The sequence below is a fragment of the Cygnus atratus genome, chromosome Z (assembly GCF_013377495.2).
Source record: "Cygnus atratus isolate AKBS03 ecotype Queensland, Australia chromosome Z, CAtr_DNAZoo_HiC_assembly, whole genome shotgun sequence".
NCBI lineage: Eukaryota > Metazoa > Chordata > Aves > Anseriformes > Anatidae > Cygnus > Cygnus atratus.
The window spans coordinates 44,911,828-44,930,305 of NC_066396.1; the positions used below are offsets into that span (position 1 = coordinate 44,911,828).

Consider the following 18,478-nt stretch of genomic DNA (forward strand, 5'->3'; position numbering starts at 1 on the left):
TCTGCACTGTTTATACTCAAAAGGTGCAGCAACACACCCAGTCTTTCCATTACACAGCATGAGGTCAAGAACAACCCCATGCCTCTGCCTTCCCTACTTCCCATCCTTTGTCCGCTTTCCTTCCATGTGCAAAAGACTACTCTTCACAACATGGTAAAGAGTTTTGCCTGTCAGCAATGGCTTTTGCTTTAATATTTCACTTATTACATGCCTGTTTGACTAAATTAAGCAGCCTCAGCCAAGCCACATCTTGCTTTCTAGTATCTCAATTTCAGTTATTATCTGCCAGTCCAAAGTACTAATTTATCAGTGCTCTTTCAGCTCCAAAATACTGGCTGTGCAGCCAAAAACACAAATAACACTATGACTACTGTGCTTATTTCAGAGCACGTGGATTTTCCCCCCCTTCTTTTCTTTTTTTTTTTTTTTTTTTTTTTTTTAAACTAGGAGAAGGACCACCCTGCTCTCATGGCACAGAACACTATTTACATTGCAAGACTTGACTGTGTAATACATCTGGCATTTTTGGGCAGGATTCCTGAGCTAGGGGCCAGAAGCCCTTAAGCAATGATTTAAGGGGGAAAAAAAATCATACAACTTGACTTAACAGCGCTCGTTTCTAGTTTGTTGCACTTAGCTTTTGGTTACTGACTGAAAAGCAGAAATGCATCAGACAGGTAAACAAGAGAAGGCTGTTTCTTTTAATTTGTCTTACTGTTAGTAAACGAAGACTATTACGGTTTAAGGGCTCAGTTCCAGCTTCAGGTATACGCGTGTACAACACTGCACATATGCCTTAAAAATATCAGCTTTTTCTTGCTCATGAGCAATATACACATGTTTCAAATATACAACGATTACTTGTATATTTAAAGCTGAAATTAAGTTCAGTACAATTCTCTAAAGGCGCAGCACCTTTGCAGAAAGAGTCAGGTTATGGTTCTACTCATTCCCTTACCTCTTATATATTTTGCTCAAGGACTGCAATAACTAAGTTTTCACGAAACCAAGCAGAAGTTAAAGCCAAGACATTCATTCTAAAAACCAAAATTAAAATTCTCCGTACATCAAAATGTATATATCATCAGCAGTTTCTGTAAAGGACTTTTTCCTTTAGAAAACATACTTTTGCCAAATTCAGGATGTTTATGGCAGGTGAGGTGATGTTGAATGAAAATAACAGAGAAAAACAACAGCAAGTAAATTGTATGTATGGATATTAAACATTCCTGTCAAAGAAAAAACTATGTTTAGAGAGGAAAAAAAAGAATTTAAAAAATATTTTAACTTCTGAATTCAAAATTATTCTTTGCAGTTCCACTCCATCTATTTCTAGTACAATGAACCACGAGCCAAAATTATTCCAAATCAACACAGCAACATAGCCTATCGTATCCAATCGTATCCAACCAATCAATCATATTTAGCATGCTGTAAGTAGATAATAAAACAGCACAGATCACGTGGAACAGGAGCAGAATACTTTTCTATTCTTGATTCCTGGACACAGAAATGAAATGGCCATTATGCATAGAAGTGCAGAAATGATACTTCAAAGTGCTGAGTTTTCTGTTGTGAGGCACCATCTCAGGAATCTGCTCCCCCAGTAAATCACCAACAGTGGAAATTCATCCAGTTTCTGTAAGTAATACAATGCAAGTTCTGTAGCTGTATCTTTCTGAACTCTGACATGTCTTACTGCAAAATGATCATTCAGCCATTGAGGGGTTTTACTGGTTTCTTCAAGTTTTTCCAGGTACAGTTACTAACAAATACAAACAAGGAAAGACCTCCTGCATAGTACAAGACAGCAGACACAGAGAGATGAAGGGAACCAAAGGCATACTGAACATAAATAAGGATGACTGAGGAAAATATATCTAATTGTATGGTAGCCACAAAGAAGAACGAACTTTTGAGTAAAATTCTGCACTCCAGTTCCTGCTGAACTCCAAAAAGAGCAGCTAGAAGCATGCACATCCATGCCATCATCTGTAGAGAGAAATAACACTGTGCAAAGGCTGGAAGACTGAACTTCATTCTACAGACAGGAGAAAATGCCTGACAAGGAACAGTCCCACAAGATCTATAATCCAAACACTACTTTAACCAATCAGAATATTCTTGAAAAGCTAACTGTGGGGCAGAAAACTTTACAAGCAGAGTTTTACCTGGATGCTCATAGGCTGAAGTACATAATTCACTGTTAAGTTAAAAGGGGTAGTGCATAAATGCCCATGAGTGTCAAAAGGAGAACATGTTCCATTAGACACCAAAAGGAAAGCTGTTGCAGACACATTAAAACTTGCATTCTAGTGGACACAGCTCCATCAGGTCACGGGGAGGTCAGCTTTGAAGGAGAAATCCAAATGAAATATAAACATGGCATTGTGGAAACCAGACAAATCTCCCATAGCTTTGTCCAGCCAGCACTAATCTAGGCATCAGCTGTGGTGCATAATCTAAACAAAGGGATCAGTTGGTTCATACATCTGGAAGCTGTCATATTTTGGAGCCTCCTAACAGTTATGTGTAACTGAAATATCCACTTGCGTGTAATAGCCTTTAAATTTGTTGTGCGGTCAAGAACATGCATACACTACGTAGTATTACTACTTTCTGGGGAACCACCACAAATACTATTTAATAACAGGGCTTTGACCACCTCTTCCCACGGAAATATTAAATCATGAAAATAGATGGATTCAGGGTAAGGAGACGGAGTTTTCCTTAATGCATTTTCTGTTGAAAGCAAGTTTGAGTACCCATGGCTTTTAGAGTTCACTCTTGTCTGAACCCAGTGTCTGCTGAGGAATAATGAAGAAAGAAGGCCCATTCTCTACCACAAAAAAAGTCCATTTAGCCGGTAACAGGAGGTGGTAGCAAACCAGCAAACCATCACCCATATCAATACCCCAGGGGATGTTCAGACTGGACATTATGAAAAACTTCTTTACTGTGAGGATGGTCAGACACTGGAACAGGCTTCCTAGCGAGGTGGTCGACGCCCCGTGCCTGTCAGTGTTCAGAAGCCACCTGGTCAGTGCCCTTGATGACATGCTGTAACTTTTGGTTAGCCCTGAAGTGGTCAGGCCATTGGACTCGAAGATCTTTGTAGGTCCTTTTTAACTGAACTTTTCTGTTCTGTTCTGTCCTACACCTCCACAGAGCACCTCAACTAGAGCAGCAGACAGCCTGATGACAGAGCCAGCCCTACTGCTTACCTATACTCCCCCTGTTCCAACTCTGCAGCAGCGGCGTGGGGGCCAAGAAGAACGTAATCTGGTTTTCAACTATTATACTTCACCCCAGCATTTCTGCATGGAAATCACCAGGCTCTCCACAACTACAGAAATGCCCTCGTACCCTATTCACGACCAGCAAAATCCGCGGGGTGTGGAAAGTCACTCAGTGCTCAGGAGAGAGGAAGCGAAGAATGGTGCAACTGAGGCAGTGGTTCAAACACACATTGCAACAGAGAAGTGAACAGACCCTCCCAGACAAGGATCTGCAGGGCGCATTCTGGCATGCACATTAGCCACAGCATGTTAAGTTTGGAAATAATGATGACAATTAATTCTCTGGAGCCTTGAGTAAATTAAACGCCTCTGAAGTCTGAAAGGCAGAAGGACCCAGGCTACCCCGTGGTTACAGCCTAGGTGGGGTGTGAGCTCCACAGAACAAGGCCCTCCTCTGGCCCTTCCCACAGAAGGGGCCGTCTGTCACTCTGCTGTGGCTTTGTACCAAGGCTGGGTAGAGGCCTGGCCACACTCAGGTTATTCTATCTTCTACCTTCTTCCCTCTCCTTCTGCCACTGCATTCTCTGAGTTCAGGATTTTGCCCTTTACCTTCTCAGTGACCCCAGATGGTCACTGGCAATACCTCCACTGAAACTCTTAGAGGCGGAAAGGGGAGTTTAAACACGGAAACTGATTTGGTTTTGCTTTGGATGCAGGAGCCTTTCAGCAGTGAGCACCAACCCTGAGCAGTGAGTGATGTGGACACCCGTCAAGATGAACCCTGACTGAGAACCCCAGTAACTTTGAATTCAATAGCAGGCCCTTAAAAGACAACGATCATACAACCATATAACTAAAACCTTAAAATGCCTTTTATTAACATCTAAGTACAAGAAAACTGAGAGGGACTTACTCCACAGAAACATAATACCTATTGTCCCGATGTTTTTATCCATAAATATCATGTAAAGCATAAATACTAGAATTTGATGTTGATCTTCAAAACAGAAGCATGGATTGAAATACAACCCCATTTTGATCAGCAAACTTCAAAAAGAGCACGCGGCCTAGGTGACCATTCTACAGCCGTCATGTGGGAACACAGCTGCCACGTTCACGTCTGAGAAACCACACAGTAAATCACAATCAATTCAAACAAAACAGCGGGCTTGGAAATTTTCCAGATAAGCACCTTTCAATGAACCCTTACACACTCTGAGGCATGCAACACAGTGTGAGGCAGAATTCAGAGATAAGTAAGCTCGCGTGTCACACGATCCATAGGAAACTGCTGGATTTGGTGATGTGATGCGACACAACTCCCCAGACTGCCACATAGACCACCGAAATCCTGCCTCAGAAGTAACTGCTGCGGTGATGCGCCTCAAACAGTACTTAGTACTCTGCTGCTGCGAACAAACGCGAGTCTTTGTGGAAGAACTGAATTACAACTGACTGGGTCAATTCCTGCTAACTGTATTGAAACCAAACATGTTACTCTGGACCACTCACATAAATTTGTCTTCTTAAAACAAATTCACAAGGATCTGTTCCTCTACTGTTCTTTTTTGTTTCTCCAAAGAACACTAGTGTAAAGTTAACTGATGCCTTAGGCAGAATTTAAGAATAACTTCCCTCTCCACCTGCACTTGATCTTGCTGGGTTAAGCAAACTGAGAAGCTACGGAAATAATACTGATTCCTGCATCACTCACATGCTTTCCTCTTCTTCACCTCACTCTTGTGTTGCATGGGTGGATTAATGTATTTTAAGATGGGTTAGCCACAAGTACGACAGTAGAGTCACTTGGTTTCTGCCCCTTAAGAGCAAAAGAAAATAATACTACACATCATTCAAATCTTCACTTAGTTTGTTGTACACACTTAGTGCTAATTCACTTACAATGAGAGAATGCTTTGTTCCAAGTACCAAAACTGATCTTTCTTTGTGACTACTGAGGCATTTTCTCTTCCCTGCAGGTTGTCCTATCCCTGCTTGTATCACGCACCCTCTTGCTTCCAGCTGGTGTAACGAAGGACCTCTGCATGTTAGACCTTGGTTAGCTGTGCAAAGAGGACTACCAGCACAGAAAACTACTTGCAGAGGGAAAAGTTCAACTGAACTACAGATAGCACAAAAACTTCAGAAAGCAAGAGAGTAAAGAAAGACCACCATGATCTTTGACCTCTTAGAGAAGAAAAAGGCATGGAAAAAAAAGCGAGGAAAAAAAATCCCAAGACAATGGCAACATGAAATGAAGTATCAAGGAACAACATGAGAGCATCTCTCCCCTTACGAGCTGCTCCAATTAATGCCATTCAAGGCACTGCAGTAGTCAAATTTCAAGCTCCACTTAGCAGAATCTTCTCTGGAGCCACAAAACTACCTTCTTTCAGAAGCAGAGGCTGTAAATTTACATGTGTGACTGCTGCTCACAGGCCAGGGTCTTAGAGTGCCTATTAGAGTGGTAGCAGAAAACATAACCAGTTATGGGCATGATTTCTTTTCCATCCAGAGCACTTCCTAGTTATGAATGGATGTTTCTAAAACCACGTCTGTGTCCAACAAAATTCAGTCACAGAGGAAATCAATGCAAAGCCCTTTTTGTTCTCTCAAGGGTGTATGATGTATAAAGATGCTAAACAGTCTCTGCAACCCCAGTATACATGGACACCCACAGGTAGCAGTTCAACTAAAGCGTAAGGGCTGTGGATAACAGAACTGGCATTAAAATGCCAGTCTGGGATTTGTTTGCGCAAAAAACTACAGTGAGCACCCTACAACAGGAAGGTGTGCACGCAGGGATGACAGACCTGCTGACGGGCCAGGGAGTTCCACGTGTGTGGCCCCCTCAAGGGTGCCAGCGAGACAGACCGCAAGACAGGAGCACAGACTGGGAGCATACTGTGGGGCACGCAGCAGTAACTGAAGTGCTCTGAACAGCAGCCAGAGCAGGGCTGGGTTTTTAAAAAAAAAATAAAAAAATATAAAACAAATGCTACTCTGCAACACTTAGTGCCAAGAAACAATTTGAGAGGAAAGCCACTTTGGTATCAGGAGGCCAGGAGTGTTGGCACAAATTCTGAAAGAGGGAGACTACTACAAGAAAATTGAAAGAATGATGTTTTGGAGATCTGTTTTGCTTTTTCTCTCTTTGAAAGTTTGCCTACCAGGTGGGTTTCTGAACTTCTTATGTAAATATTTCAGCCATAATAGCTTCAGGCCCAGACTACTAAGCATTTATCTTGGAATGTGGATGGTCTTAAAACTCATTCAAACTTCACTTCACTATTTTTAATTAATTGTGTTATAGTTTTAAAGCAGCCGTTTACTTCTAGCAAACTTCAGCGCTGTGTTATGTTCCATGCTCCATGGTATTCAGAAATACACCATATAAAACCAGTCTCTTTGTGTAAATACTGCCAATTTATTCAGCAGTAATAACTGTAAAAAGCTTCAGTAGCAAATCAAAACTCATTTTATTGCAACTGTGACTCAAAACATATTTCGAGTAATCTACCATATTTGGCCAACGTTGCCCAGTTCATTCAAATTCTTGGTAAACAAAAGGTAAAGGCAAAAATAAGTCTGTTATTTTAATAAGCATTGCAATTCAGACACTGCTTCTATTAAAAGAAAGCTTGATCTATAGGGCCCCTTAGTAAAACAACTTCCAGGGAGTGTACTTTGACTACAAGCTCAGGAGTGAGGACCAGGTATCCCAAGCTCAGGAAAATGATTTTGGTCACTGCTTTCCACTCCTGCCTAGGAAGAATACCACTTCAGACACCACCTCCCTCTGTACCTTTTCCATTTCAAATTCTCATCCTGTACTTCTGCCGGCAGTTTAGCCACAGAAACATGCAATTGCTATTCATTAGGTATATTTGTATAACGCCCTTGTTCATGACCAGAAATGTACAGTCTCCACAATTTAGCATGCTTTTTTGTCGATGGTTGTGTTGTGCTAGAACAGGAAGACTGTGAGTTAATTTAAATTAAAACCAGAATATTTTATTTCAATGTCATTAGCTAGCCATTTTGCGCAACCTAAACACACGAGGGTTTCTAAGCTTTCTCTATTTAAATAAAGTTTTAATATTCGCCTTGTTTAATTCTAACATGGAAACTAAATTCAAATTACATGGGTCAGCTCTGTACAGCCAGCTGCCTTATGAATCCACCTTGGCCATAAAAACCTCAGAGATGAATTTCAGCTAGGTTTCATGCTCAGGACCTCCCCACGCACCCCACAAAGCAATAATGACATCAGAAGAGGTCAATGCAGTAACTGAACCAAGCAGCTATTTTGCAAAACACGTTTTTTCCCTTGACAGTTGGATTTTTGCTGATGGGCCAGCCACACAGGCACTGTCAGTGAGCGGTTTCTTGGTATTAGGCTGATAGGAAAAGCAGGTGGCATTAGGATGGGATCATCCTTCCTAGCAGTGGAACCCAGTGAAATCGTGACAGGAAAACACAGTCAACCACGCTGGATGGTGACAGGAAAACACAGGGAACCACGCTGGACAGGCCTGCGATCAATTATTTCCACCTGACACACGGAAAAGTAGAGGCAAAAGGGGCACGACCAAAAAAAAAAAAATCGATAAAAGGCACATTTTTTGCAATGGTTTGCGCTAGTAACCGAGGGACAGAGGACCCAGCGACTGCCACAGGACTGCCGGACCGGGGGATCTCTCAGCGCCTGCCGTTCCTGGGCGCTGTGGCGGCAGGTCCCGCCACACCCCGCAGCCCACCGCGCTCCCCCGCGGCCACCCAGCGACCCCGCAGCGGTCCCCCCGCAAGGAAGAGCCGTCAGCCCGCAGCCGTGCCTCTTTTATTTTTTATTTTCCGCCCCGCGACGAGCGCTCCCCCCCGCAGCTGAAAGCCGTCCAACAGCACGGACCACACACAGCTCGCCCGCCCCCTTCCACCACCCCCCCCTCCGCCCAGCGGGCGCGCGCACTCCCAAGATGGCGGAGGGGCGCCTCCCCGCACCGCCGCCCCCTCCTCCTCCTCCTCCCGCCTCGGGCACGCGGCAGCCCCGCCGGCCCCCCGCACGGCGCCGAGCCCCGCAACCCGCCGCGGGGATCGGCCGCCCAACCCCCTCCCGGCGCTCCGCTTCGCCTCCGTTCCCCGTCCGTCCGTCCATCCGTGCGCCCCCCCCCGCGGCGGGCGGCGAAGTGGTACCGCCAAGCGGCGGTTGTGCCGCCCCGCCAACCGCCCGCCCAACGGCCGCGCCAACCGGCGGCGGGCCCCCGGCACCGGCGGGCGGGCACGCGTCAGGGACGGAGGGAGGGAGGGAGGCAGGGCACCGGGGCCGCGTCCGTGTCCGCGTCCCGGCGGCTTACCTTCCACCCACAGCTCCTCCACGTTGGTCTCGAGGTTGGCGGCCCGTAATCCGACAGCGAAAGCCCCGAAAATGAGGAGGCCGACCACCAGAAACTTGCCGCAGTTCTTTTGAATGTAGCAGCCCAGTTTAAAGAGCAGTCTCTGAAACTTTGCTCGCAGCCACAGCGGCGCCTTCCTCCCGGTCGCTCTCCCCTGCAAGGCAAGAAGAGGTCAGTCGGTACCGGGGAGGCACCGGCACCGCTCGCCACCCGGAGCCCCGGGGCAGCGCCGCCCCGGCCCCGCCTGGAGCAGGGGGGAGCCGCCCGCCGCCCTCCCCCGGGCACGGATCCCCCCGCTCAGACCCCGCACGGCCCGGGGAGGCGAGGCCGGCCGCCAGCAGGCAGCCGGCTGCCGCCCCCCACCCCCGGCCCGCTGCCGGCTGCTAGCACGGTGTGGTGTCGGAGGCAGGACCCACGTGGTGAGCAGCGCTGCGAGATCAGCAGCAGCTCATTCCCACAGAGCTGGGAGACGCTGTGTGAGCTGAATTAGGAAGTAGAGCGGCCATCTGTAAGTCACGGCAATGTTTGTGAACGGAAGAGGGCAGCCACATGGATTTTTTTTTTCCTCTCCTCTCCTCTCTCCCCCTTTTCCCCTTCTTACAAAGCCCGCAGATCCGCTCCCTGAAAACGAGGCGATCCCCGCGGCCGGGCAGCGTCCCGGGGCTGTTTCCTCCCAGCATTTTTTGGCTCGCAGGGGCTGGCGGCCGGCTCCATCCCTTCCCGGCCCGAGCCGGGCTCTCGGGGCGCTCCCGCAGCCCCCCGGCCGGCTGGGGGTGGCGATTTGCTCGCGGCTCTCCCTCCTCTCCCTGCCGCTGGGGAGGAAGGCGCTACGAGCTCCCTCCGTCCCGGGACCCTCCTTCTCCGGGGGCAGCCCCGGCGTTTCGTACGCCCGGCGGAGGGCTTGACAAAAGCACGCCTTCTGCCAAGAAAGCGGCCGCTCGCTCGCTCGCTCTCTCCCCCCCGTCCCGTCCCGTCCCGTCCCGGCCGGGTGCTCGGAGCGCTGCGAGGGGACGGGGAGGAGGAGAGGAAGCGGAGGGGGAGCGGCGGAGGCTGCCTCCGGGGAGCGCACCGAGAGCCGTGCTCGCCGCACGAGCGCACCCCGGCAGGGCAGGCACGGGCGGGGAGGCAGGAAGGGAAGGAGGGCACTCTCTCCCGCACGAAAGAGTCACAGACGTCCCTCTCTTTTTTCCCAGCATTTTATTGGTGGCTGTTGGGTTTCCATCTCCTCCTTCCACCCCCGCGAGAAAGCACGCCACCCCCTCCCCCGCCGAAAAACTAACACTGGCGCTCGCGCTCCGCTCCGGGGGGAAAAAGAGGGAGAGAAGTGAAAGCACCTTTGCGATCTGCTCCAGGGCGAACGCCGCATCGCAGTAGCTCGGCCGCTGCAGATACTCCCGGTCGGGCGCCGCGGCGCGCCGGCTGCCTCCGGTCCTCCGCCGCCTGCCGCCGCCGCCGCCGCTCCTCGCCGCCCGGCCGGGGTGGCCGCCGCCGCCGCCGCCGCCCGCGCTGCTGCTGGTCTCCGGCTCCGAGGCGTTAGCGGCCGAGGCCATGTTGCCGCCGCCGCCGCCGGCGGGACGGGGGAGCTGCCGCTGGCGCTGCCGCGGCGAGGCCCGGGGGGCCGGGGGCGCGGCGGTGGCCCGCGGGGCGCGGCGGGGGCCGCGGGGCGCGGCGGGGGCGCAGGGGGCTGGCGGCGCTGCGGGCCGCGGGCTGCTGCTGCTGCTGCGGGGGCTGCCGCGGCTGCGGCTCCGGCTGCTGCTGCTGCTGGGGCTGCTGCGGCGCGGCCGCCTCACGCGGGGCGCGGGGCGGCGGCTGCCGCCGCGGCCGCTCCGGCCGAGTCGCTCCCCGCGCCTCCCATTGCCACATCGCACCCCGAGGTGCCGGCGGCCGCTCCCCGCGCCCAGCGAGGTGGGGCGGGCGGGCGGGCGCGACCCCCGGCCCCCCCCGGCTGCCGCCGCCGCCGCCGCCGCGCTGTGCTCGGCTCCCGTGGAAATCGCCTCCTCCGGCCGCCGCTGCCTCCCTCCGGGGAGCCGCTGTCCGCGGCGGCGCTCAGCGGCGGCGGCGCGGCGGCGTTGCGGCGGGCCGCGGCGGCTGCTGCTGCTGCTGCTGCTGCTGCTGCTGCTGCGCTGCCCGGCCGCGCTGCACCATCCTGCCTCAGCGCCGGGCTGCTTCCCGCGGGCCGCGGGGCCGGCGGGGCTCCGCGCTCGGCCCCGCCGCGGCGGCGGGCGGGCGGCTGCCTGGCGCTCTCCCCCGGCGTGTGCGCGGCAGCGGCGAGCTGCAGCCCCTCGGCTCAAGAGATGAGATGAAGAAGAAAAAAAGGACTCTCTCCATTTGGATAAAGAGGAGGAGGGGTGGGAGGGGGGGGAGTAAGAGAGGAGAGAGAGCGAGAGAGGGAGAAAAAAAAAAGAGCTGAAAGCCCGCCCCTGGGGCTGTCAGATGGCTTGGGTTTCTGCGAGGCGATTGGCTCGGGGAGGGCAGAAATTACTCAGCAAACATGACTATTATTAGCTGCTTAGCAACAGCTCACCAAAGTAGAGAGACCACCCAGGCAGGCAACCCTTGTGTGTGCATCTCCAGCTTCAGGGGGAGCCTTAAAGAGATCCAGCCTTCTTTGCATGCAATACTTCCATTAAGGAATGCCTCCCCCACACCGCCTCCCCCCCCTTTCTTCTTCGTTTTCTTTTCAAGAAAGGTTTTTTTTTTTTTTTCTTTTTCTCTCTTCCCCCCCCTCTTTTTTTTTTTCGTCCGGGATGCTTGCAGACAGATGCACGCCGCAGAACTTTCTCGCGATCGACACGCAGAAATATATTTTTTTTCCTCTCTTTTAAAAAACAGAGGGAAACGGGGGGAAAGTAGCATTAAACGATTTCTAAAGCCCTTAAAAGAAAATCCTTTTAGAGGCACCTTGGCCTCAAGCTGCAACAAATACTGGGAGGTCCGAGCTGAATTCCCAGGCTTGCAGAAATAATGACAGGGTGGTGGATACTGCGGTAGAAAGTGCCAGATTTTTCTCCCTCTCTCTTTCTTTTTTAACTAAAGAGAAGACTTGGTTCCTTGCAAGAAAACCACTCCGTCCAGTTAGAAAAACACAATGAAAACTTAACACTTGAGGGATTTAAAGCCGCGCGGTAGCTAGCCTGTTTCAACTTAGGGCTCATTCTTTAACTGAAACCTGAGGAAAGCCACTTTTAATATGTTTTTAGTGTAAAAATCCATGAAACGCAGCCTGCCTGGCCGCGCTAAACACTTCTCGCACTATACGTGATTGTTTATTTTTTTGGCACGGCTGCTCGCCGTCTCCGCTCATTGAGGACCAGCCATTAATTGCGGCCGATACAGCTGCGCGCCTCCCCCGGCGGCCGCGGGGCCGCGCGGCTCCCCGCGGAGGGGCTCCGCGCCCCGGTGCGCCCGCTGGGGACCAGGGGGGTGAAAAAAAATGAACTAGAAAGAGAAAAGGAGGGGAGCGGGGGGCCCGCTTCCCCCGCCACACCGCCCGTGCGGAGCCTCCGTCGTGAAATCGCGTAGGGGCACCCACCGGCGGGGGCTTGGCGGGGCCACGGCCGCCCGTGGGAGATTTTCTGGGCTTTCCCTCCAGGTCCCCGCAGCCGCCTGGTGGCCGCGGACGGCGAGTCCTGCCCCGTGGGGCCGTGCCCCGCGTGGGGCTGCCCGCAGGAGGGCTGCCGGCAGCACATGTGGGCGCGCGGCTGCGGGAGGGGGAAGCCCACGGGGGCCGGAGCTGGAGGCGGCTTTCTGCTGGGGGCTGGAGCCCACACCTGGGAGGGAGGGAAAGAGGGAGGGAGGGAGGGAACGAGGGAGGGAGGGAGGCAGGCAGTCAGCCGCCTCTAACTCAAGTTTCAGCCGTGCATCGCGCTAAGAGCCGACGTGCCACCAGGTCTGAGCGGGGAGCGGGGCTGGGGGCGCGGAAGGAAGGGGCCGGGGGAGAGAGAGGCGTTTGGCTGCAGCCTCCCAACAGCCTCCGAAGCCCGGGAGGACTGCCCCGTCCCTGCAAGCACCTCCAGCCCCCGGAGCTGCCCCCCGCCTCCTGCCTGCTCGGCTTCACACAACAGCCCAGTGACCCCCGGTCCTCGCTCCTGCTCCCAGAACCCAATCTGAGGACTCAAATTTAACAAGCGCTATCTTAATCTCCCCTCTCTCCCTGTGGTCTGGAGGGATTTATTTTTTTTTAAGCATACACAAGAGATGAATTACTGCAGGGATCTAATTGGCCTTGTTTCTGTGTGTGTGTGTGTGTGTGTGTTTTGTTGTTTTTTTTTTTTTCCCTCAAGGAAGAAGTGTCAGTGTAAAAGTCTCCACTTGGGTGGTCAGAGCAGTGGCTGCCCCCACTTTGCCTCATAGCTGATGCCTGCGTGCTACATTCCCAGCGATAATGTTGTTCCTAATCAATCTGCCCTTATTTACATTTGTAAGCACTGCTGGCTGTGATATGCATGGGCCCGTGTGTGCAACTGCTCCTCCACACCAATGGCTTTTTCTGCCTTCAGCAGCTTGCCTGGGACCTGCAGATGTCTTATCTCGGACTTTCCCTGTGGCCAAGGCCCGGGAAGGTGTCCCCCGTGGGTGGAGTGGCTGGTGTCTGAAATCTTTTATGCCTGGTCTTCCCCGCTCCTGGACCGCCAGGGCTGGCACACAAGAATCCCAGGGCTTTGGTCAGAGTGGCTTCATTTTATAAGGCTTTGCCTCTTGCTTGGATCACCTTCGTGCTCACTGTAACCCCAAATACTGCAGAGCTGCACGCTTCCCCCAGCCACGCGAGGGACCAAATCCGGCAGAGGTTAACAGTGGGTAGTGCAGTTGCCCTGGTTTCACGTCGTTGCAGGTTGCCCATCGCCCGCGGACCGGAGCATCCGATAACCCCAGCCAGGAAGCAGCACCGAGATGCGGGGCCCGCCCTTCCCCTCACCCCACGGGGGGGCTGCGGCCGGGCCGAGGAGCGGAGCCCACCTGCGGGGAGCTGCCTTCGCGTGTCCCCCGGCCCTTGCCCCCCACGCAGCTCCGCGGGGCGGCCGCAGCCCCTCCGCGCCCCCATCCGCAGGGCAGCGCCGCCGCGCAGCGCCCGCGCAGGGGGAAGGAGGCGGCGGCACGGAGCCGGCCCGCTCCCCCTCCTCAGCCCGGCGAGCAAAGGGAGCTGCTCGAGCCAGCTTGTCAAAATAATGCGGCTAATTACCCCTGATCTCCTTTAATGGAGAGCCGCTCTGCACGCCGCAAAGGAGCAAATGAGGGATCTACAGCGCCGGCCCGGGTGAGCGGGCGTTTCTTCCCGCGGAGGGCTGCGGGAGATGCGCCTCCCGCGGCCGCCAGCCCTCCGCGCTGCCCCGCCGCGGCCTCGGCCTCGGCGGCCCCCCCGGGGAGGCCCCCGGGAGCTGCGGAGGGCGGCGGCGGCTGCAGCTGCAGCCCCGTCACCGCCGGGAGACACCCGGAGGGCATCCCGGCTTCAGCAGACCTTGTCCTGCCCGGCGAGGGGCTTTAGCCTTATAAACCCAAGTCGTCTTCAAAACTTTTTTTTTTTTTTTTTTTCTGGCACGGTGCCCTGCCACTTGCAGGACTTTAATGCGCACGCAGGGGGGAAAGTTACACTGAACAGTTTTTAGCCAGCCCGGACAACACCGAGCCTGTGTAGCGATATAGCTCAAGCCTTGCATTTGGCAGAGGGCAGGGCATTCATTTTCATGATCTCTGCCATCGGGTCTCGCAGAAAAAAAGCTGAGCGACACGATCTCTTTGACCCACTGCTGGAGCAACAAATTTATTAGAGATATAGGCGTGAGAAATGAAAAGGAAGTAAAACAATTCAGGCTCATTGTATGTCTTTCTTTCATACTGCTAATCCGGTTTACACATCACGCCTACATGTCTCAATAGGGCTTTATACACTGTGGCAAAGGCAGAAGAAAATAAAAGGTGTGTGTGTGTGAGTGCGTGCGTGTGTGTGCATGTGTGTGTGAAATAAGGATAAAAACAGAGAAGCCCGAGACATTTTAATTCAGAGTCAGCTGCCAGTTTTATATCTACCGGCTCCTGAAAGCAAATAGATTGTAAAGGATTCCTCCTTCTCCCCCTCCCTCCTCAGCCCTAGCAGTTCTCAGCAGCGCTAACTCCTGTCCAGATACAGTGTCGGATGATAATCCTGCCCCGCCGTGCCTCTAACGCGGCCCTGACCAGACATCAGATACACCTATCGGGCCGGTGCCGAAACGACGCGAGAGACCCTCGGGCCACAAGTGGTAAACGCCGTCTGGCTGGGAGCTGGCAGAGACCCACCTTGGCTCAGGCGTGCCTGTTAGCACCAGACCCCTCCTCGCTCAGTCCCCCGGGTCCCCCGCCGGGGGGAGGCCTGTCGGCGAGCATCCTTCCCCCCCCAGCCCCCGGCACAAGGCGGGCAGGGCCGGTCCCGGCGGCGCAGCCCCCGCAGCACCGGTGCCAGGTACCAGCAGAGGTACCAGCTGCCTCCAGCCCCGCCGGCTCCTCGCAGCTGATCTCCCTGCCGCCGCCACTCCGCCTGCACACACCGCACGTTGCCACCGCCTTCCGCCGGCCCTGCCCGAGCTGCGACGGCAGGAGGAGCAGGACCGCTCGGCGGCATCGCCCCCGTCCCGCACGGCCTGGCGCCGGGGGGGCTGGATGCTGCAGCGCGGCAGGTTGGCGGCGCCGCCGCTCGCACAGGTGCAAGGGATGCGGGTGCCGAGCACAGACCCCTGCGGGGCCGCTGCAAGGCACCGCGGGGCCGCCGCTTCCCCGGGGTGGGGGGGACTCCTCCGTCGGGGGCAGCTGCGGGGGGGACACAGCGGGGACACGACGCCGAGCCCCCCCCGCCGCTCCCGGTGCCGGGCAGGACGGGAGCCCCGGCCCCGCACGGCTCCTGCCGCCCCCCGGCCCCGCACGGCTCCGCCCGCCCCCTCCGCCCGGCCCCGGGCCCTCCGCCGCGGGGGTCCGCGCAGCGCCCCCGGCACCGCCCCGGCCCCCGGCCCCTGCCCCCGGCCCCGGGGTCGCCCCCGCCACCTACCATCGCTGCCCGTGCGCCGCCGGAGGGCCGGTGCCGCCTCGCTCAGCGCCGCTGGCGGCTGTCGTGAGGCATCAGCCTCCTCGTCCTCGGCCCCCCTCGCGTCCGCTCGGCTCTCTGCTCCCGATCCCTCTTCTTTTCCTTTTTTTTTTTCTCCCTTTTCTTTCTTCCTCTTTTCCTTTATATTTTTATCTTTCTTTCCCTCTCTCTCTCTTTCTCTTTTCCTTGCTTCCTTCCTTCCTCGTTTCCTTCCTTCCTTCCTCCCTTGCTTCCTCTCTTCCTTCCTTCCTCCTTTCCTCCTTTCTTTCCCTCCCTCTCTTCTTCTCCTCCTCCTCTTCCTTCTTCTTCTTTTCCTTTTTTTTTTTTTTTTTACCCGAAAGGAACCGAAAGTGTAAAAAAAATAACCCTCCTAGGTTGCAGGCATTCTGCAGAGTGCTGGAAAGGCTCACAATTACATGCCTGTTTCTATTAAGCAGCTCCATCGTCCTCCATGTGGGTGGTCTGGCTCTCAATAGGCAGGACCTGTCAGGGTCACGTGACGAGCCCGCAAACTTTACCCCTTTACAATAAACTCCAGGAAAAAAAAGCAAAGGAAGCGAGAGCCCCGTGCCGACCGCCCGGACCCGGCCCCGCCGCCCCCCGGCACAGCGCCCAGGTCTCGTCCATCCTCTGCCCCCGCTCCCCCCTCGGCCCCCCGGAGGATGGGGAGCAGGGAAGGTGCCCGCCGGTGGGGCGCAGTCTGCCTGCCAAATGTGCAGCTGGGTGTGCAGGGCGAGCAGAGGGGCGCCGAGATTTCTCCTGGCGGCTCAGCACCCCGCGCGGCGCCCGACTGGGCGTGTTTGTGCCCGAGATGTCTGTGCTCGGTCCTGCTCGGTTGTGCTAGAGGTCACTAGAAAGTCAGCTTTCAGGTGGTGAAGCAAGGCAAAGCGAGGAAGCCAGCTCCTGTGAACAAAACCTGAATGCTGCTGTCACGGGGAAAGTACAGCGATTTTTTGTTCTTCTTGTTGTTGTTTGTTTTGTTTTTTTCACCATCTTCTTGAATAGTTCCTAGCAGGATACAAACTGCGCAGAAATTTGCTACCACCGTTTCAGGGTCTTGTGGTGGCTGAGTTACAGGATCTGGGAAAAGTGACTTCGAGTGTTACTCCTGGATTAGCACACGTTGAAGGGAACAAATGATGTGTCTTGGAAGACATGTCACTAATTGCTCATGGAAGATCCAGTCAGTCACGCTTGATTTGCTGTCAGATCTGCAATATCTACAATGTATTTTGAGAATAAAATATATTCCATATTACTGTAGTCTTATGCCCAAGTTGCCCAGAGACTTCTGTTTGTGTTACATTTAGAAAACATACTTCATGATGGGGTTTGGTGATTTCATGGCTTTTTTTTTTTTTCTATATATTTTTAAGCCATGTTTTATTTATATTACTCCTGTTACTGAATTCCTCTAGCAGGAAATAATGCATATCTTAGGGTTGTATGTTTGCTTTAAAGAATGGAAAAACTCTATAAGAAGAAATGTTAGGGAACATCTCTTGATCAGGTTGCATTACACAGCCAAACTCCATACATATTCTTATCTACATAAAGCCAGGCTAGACAACAAAATAATGAACAAGAAGGATATTTTGCCTACAAAACTGATATTATTTTTACATGACAGAGGGGCTTGTGTCAATGATAAAGGGTTGGAAGAGCATGGGAAAAGACATTTTACAGGATTTTTAAAGACTGCATGAAAAACATACATCACTTTTTATGGCCTCACTGATCAATCACAGAGTTAGATACTTAAGCAAGAGACAGACAGCAGGGATACAGGGTGCATAGATGTCATGGTTGTAATCCTTCAGTCTGTCCTCCCACCCAATACATTCAATCTTGACAATTTTTCCAGAGAAACTCATCATAACTCCTGATAATGAGTTCCAGTGCTTTCAGGCTCTGCGTATCGGACAGGATAGCCTCCGCAGTGCCTCGCCTAGCTATGCCATGTAGCCACAGAGCTGTTCTTTGAACAGGTGGGAGGCAGAAGAGCAGAACAGCCCCATAAAGAATCAGCAGCTGCCCTGCTAGGGAAGGAAAGTGGGGTGAAGTAATGCAACGTGTGAGTACACGGTTTTAGAAAGAGGCATGAGGTATGGACAAAGAATGAAAACAAAACAAAACAAAACAAAACAAACAAACAAAAAACAAACAATAAAAGAAGTGGGATGTTAGTGTGAGCTAGGAAACGTCAGAGAAAATAACCTGAGAAATATGTTACAAGCCTCCTCACTTGTTCGACATCAGAAGTACATCTGTGGTAAATACTATAGCTTTCATTGCCTCTTTCATTTGTCAGCCCAGTTGCTGCAGTTTCTTCTGTCATTCCCAGAAAACCTGAGTCTTCTGCACCCCATGGTAATGCAGTTCCTAATGTGTTCAGAAAAAGTAACTTTATCAGACATTAACTGTCCAGACATGTGATAGAAAGGAAACTAAAAAAAATTAAACATGGATGGGCATCACCCAGAGTTTGTCAGAGGAAGCCAGAGGTAATGGTGGCAGTTTCTTCATTCTGTAATACAACTATTTAAGCAAATATGTAAATACATGTGGTTATATATAGCTGGAAGATTAAAGCAGGAAATAATTATTTTATAACCATCCTGTTTTCTATACTATTTCCATAAACGCCTCCTCTTAGACTCCATTGGAGGCAATATGCTGGTCAAGATGGGCAATGCAAAACAAACTTTTTATTTATGGTCTTTATTTATTGTCTGCAAACGATTCGATATTTTGTCCATAGCTTCACTAAATTTTTATTTACTTATAGCAGT

The 18,478-nt window shown here is 52.6% G+C and overlaps 2 protein-coding genes across 2 annotated transcripts in view; one reads left to right on the top strand and one right to left on the bottom strand.

Annotated features, from left to right (window-relative positions):
• The window catches only part of PTCH1 (patched 1), a 67,498-nt gene extending 57,316 nt beyond the window's left edge, over positions 1-10,182 (bottom strand). Inside the window, exons 1-2 of the mRNA XM_035565313.2 lie at positions 9,967-10,182; positions 8,594-8,786 (exon numbers count right to left, since the gene is read on the bottom strand). Coding sequence (XP_035421206.1) covers positions 8,594-8,786; positions 9,967-10,182 — 409 coding nt within the window. The remainder of the gene's footprint in view (positions 1-8,593; positions 8,787-9,966) is intronic.
• A 6,727-nt stretch (positions 10,183-16,909) lies between these two features.
• ERCC6L2 (ERCC excision repair 6 like 2) overlaps positions 16,910-18,478 on the top strand; it is a 183,878-nt gene continuing 182,309 nt past the window's right edge. Inside the window, exon 1 of the mRNA XM_050716227.1 lies at positions 16,910-16,913. Within this exon, the coding sequence (XP_050572184.1) occupies positions 16,912-16,913 (2 nt within the window). The 5' untranslated portion in view covers positions 16,910-16,911. The remainder of the gene's footprint in view (positions 16,914-18,478) is intronic.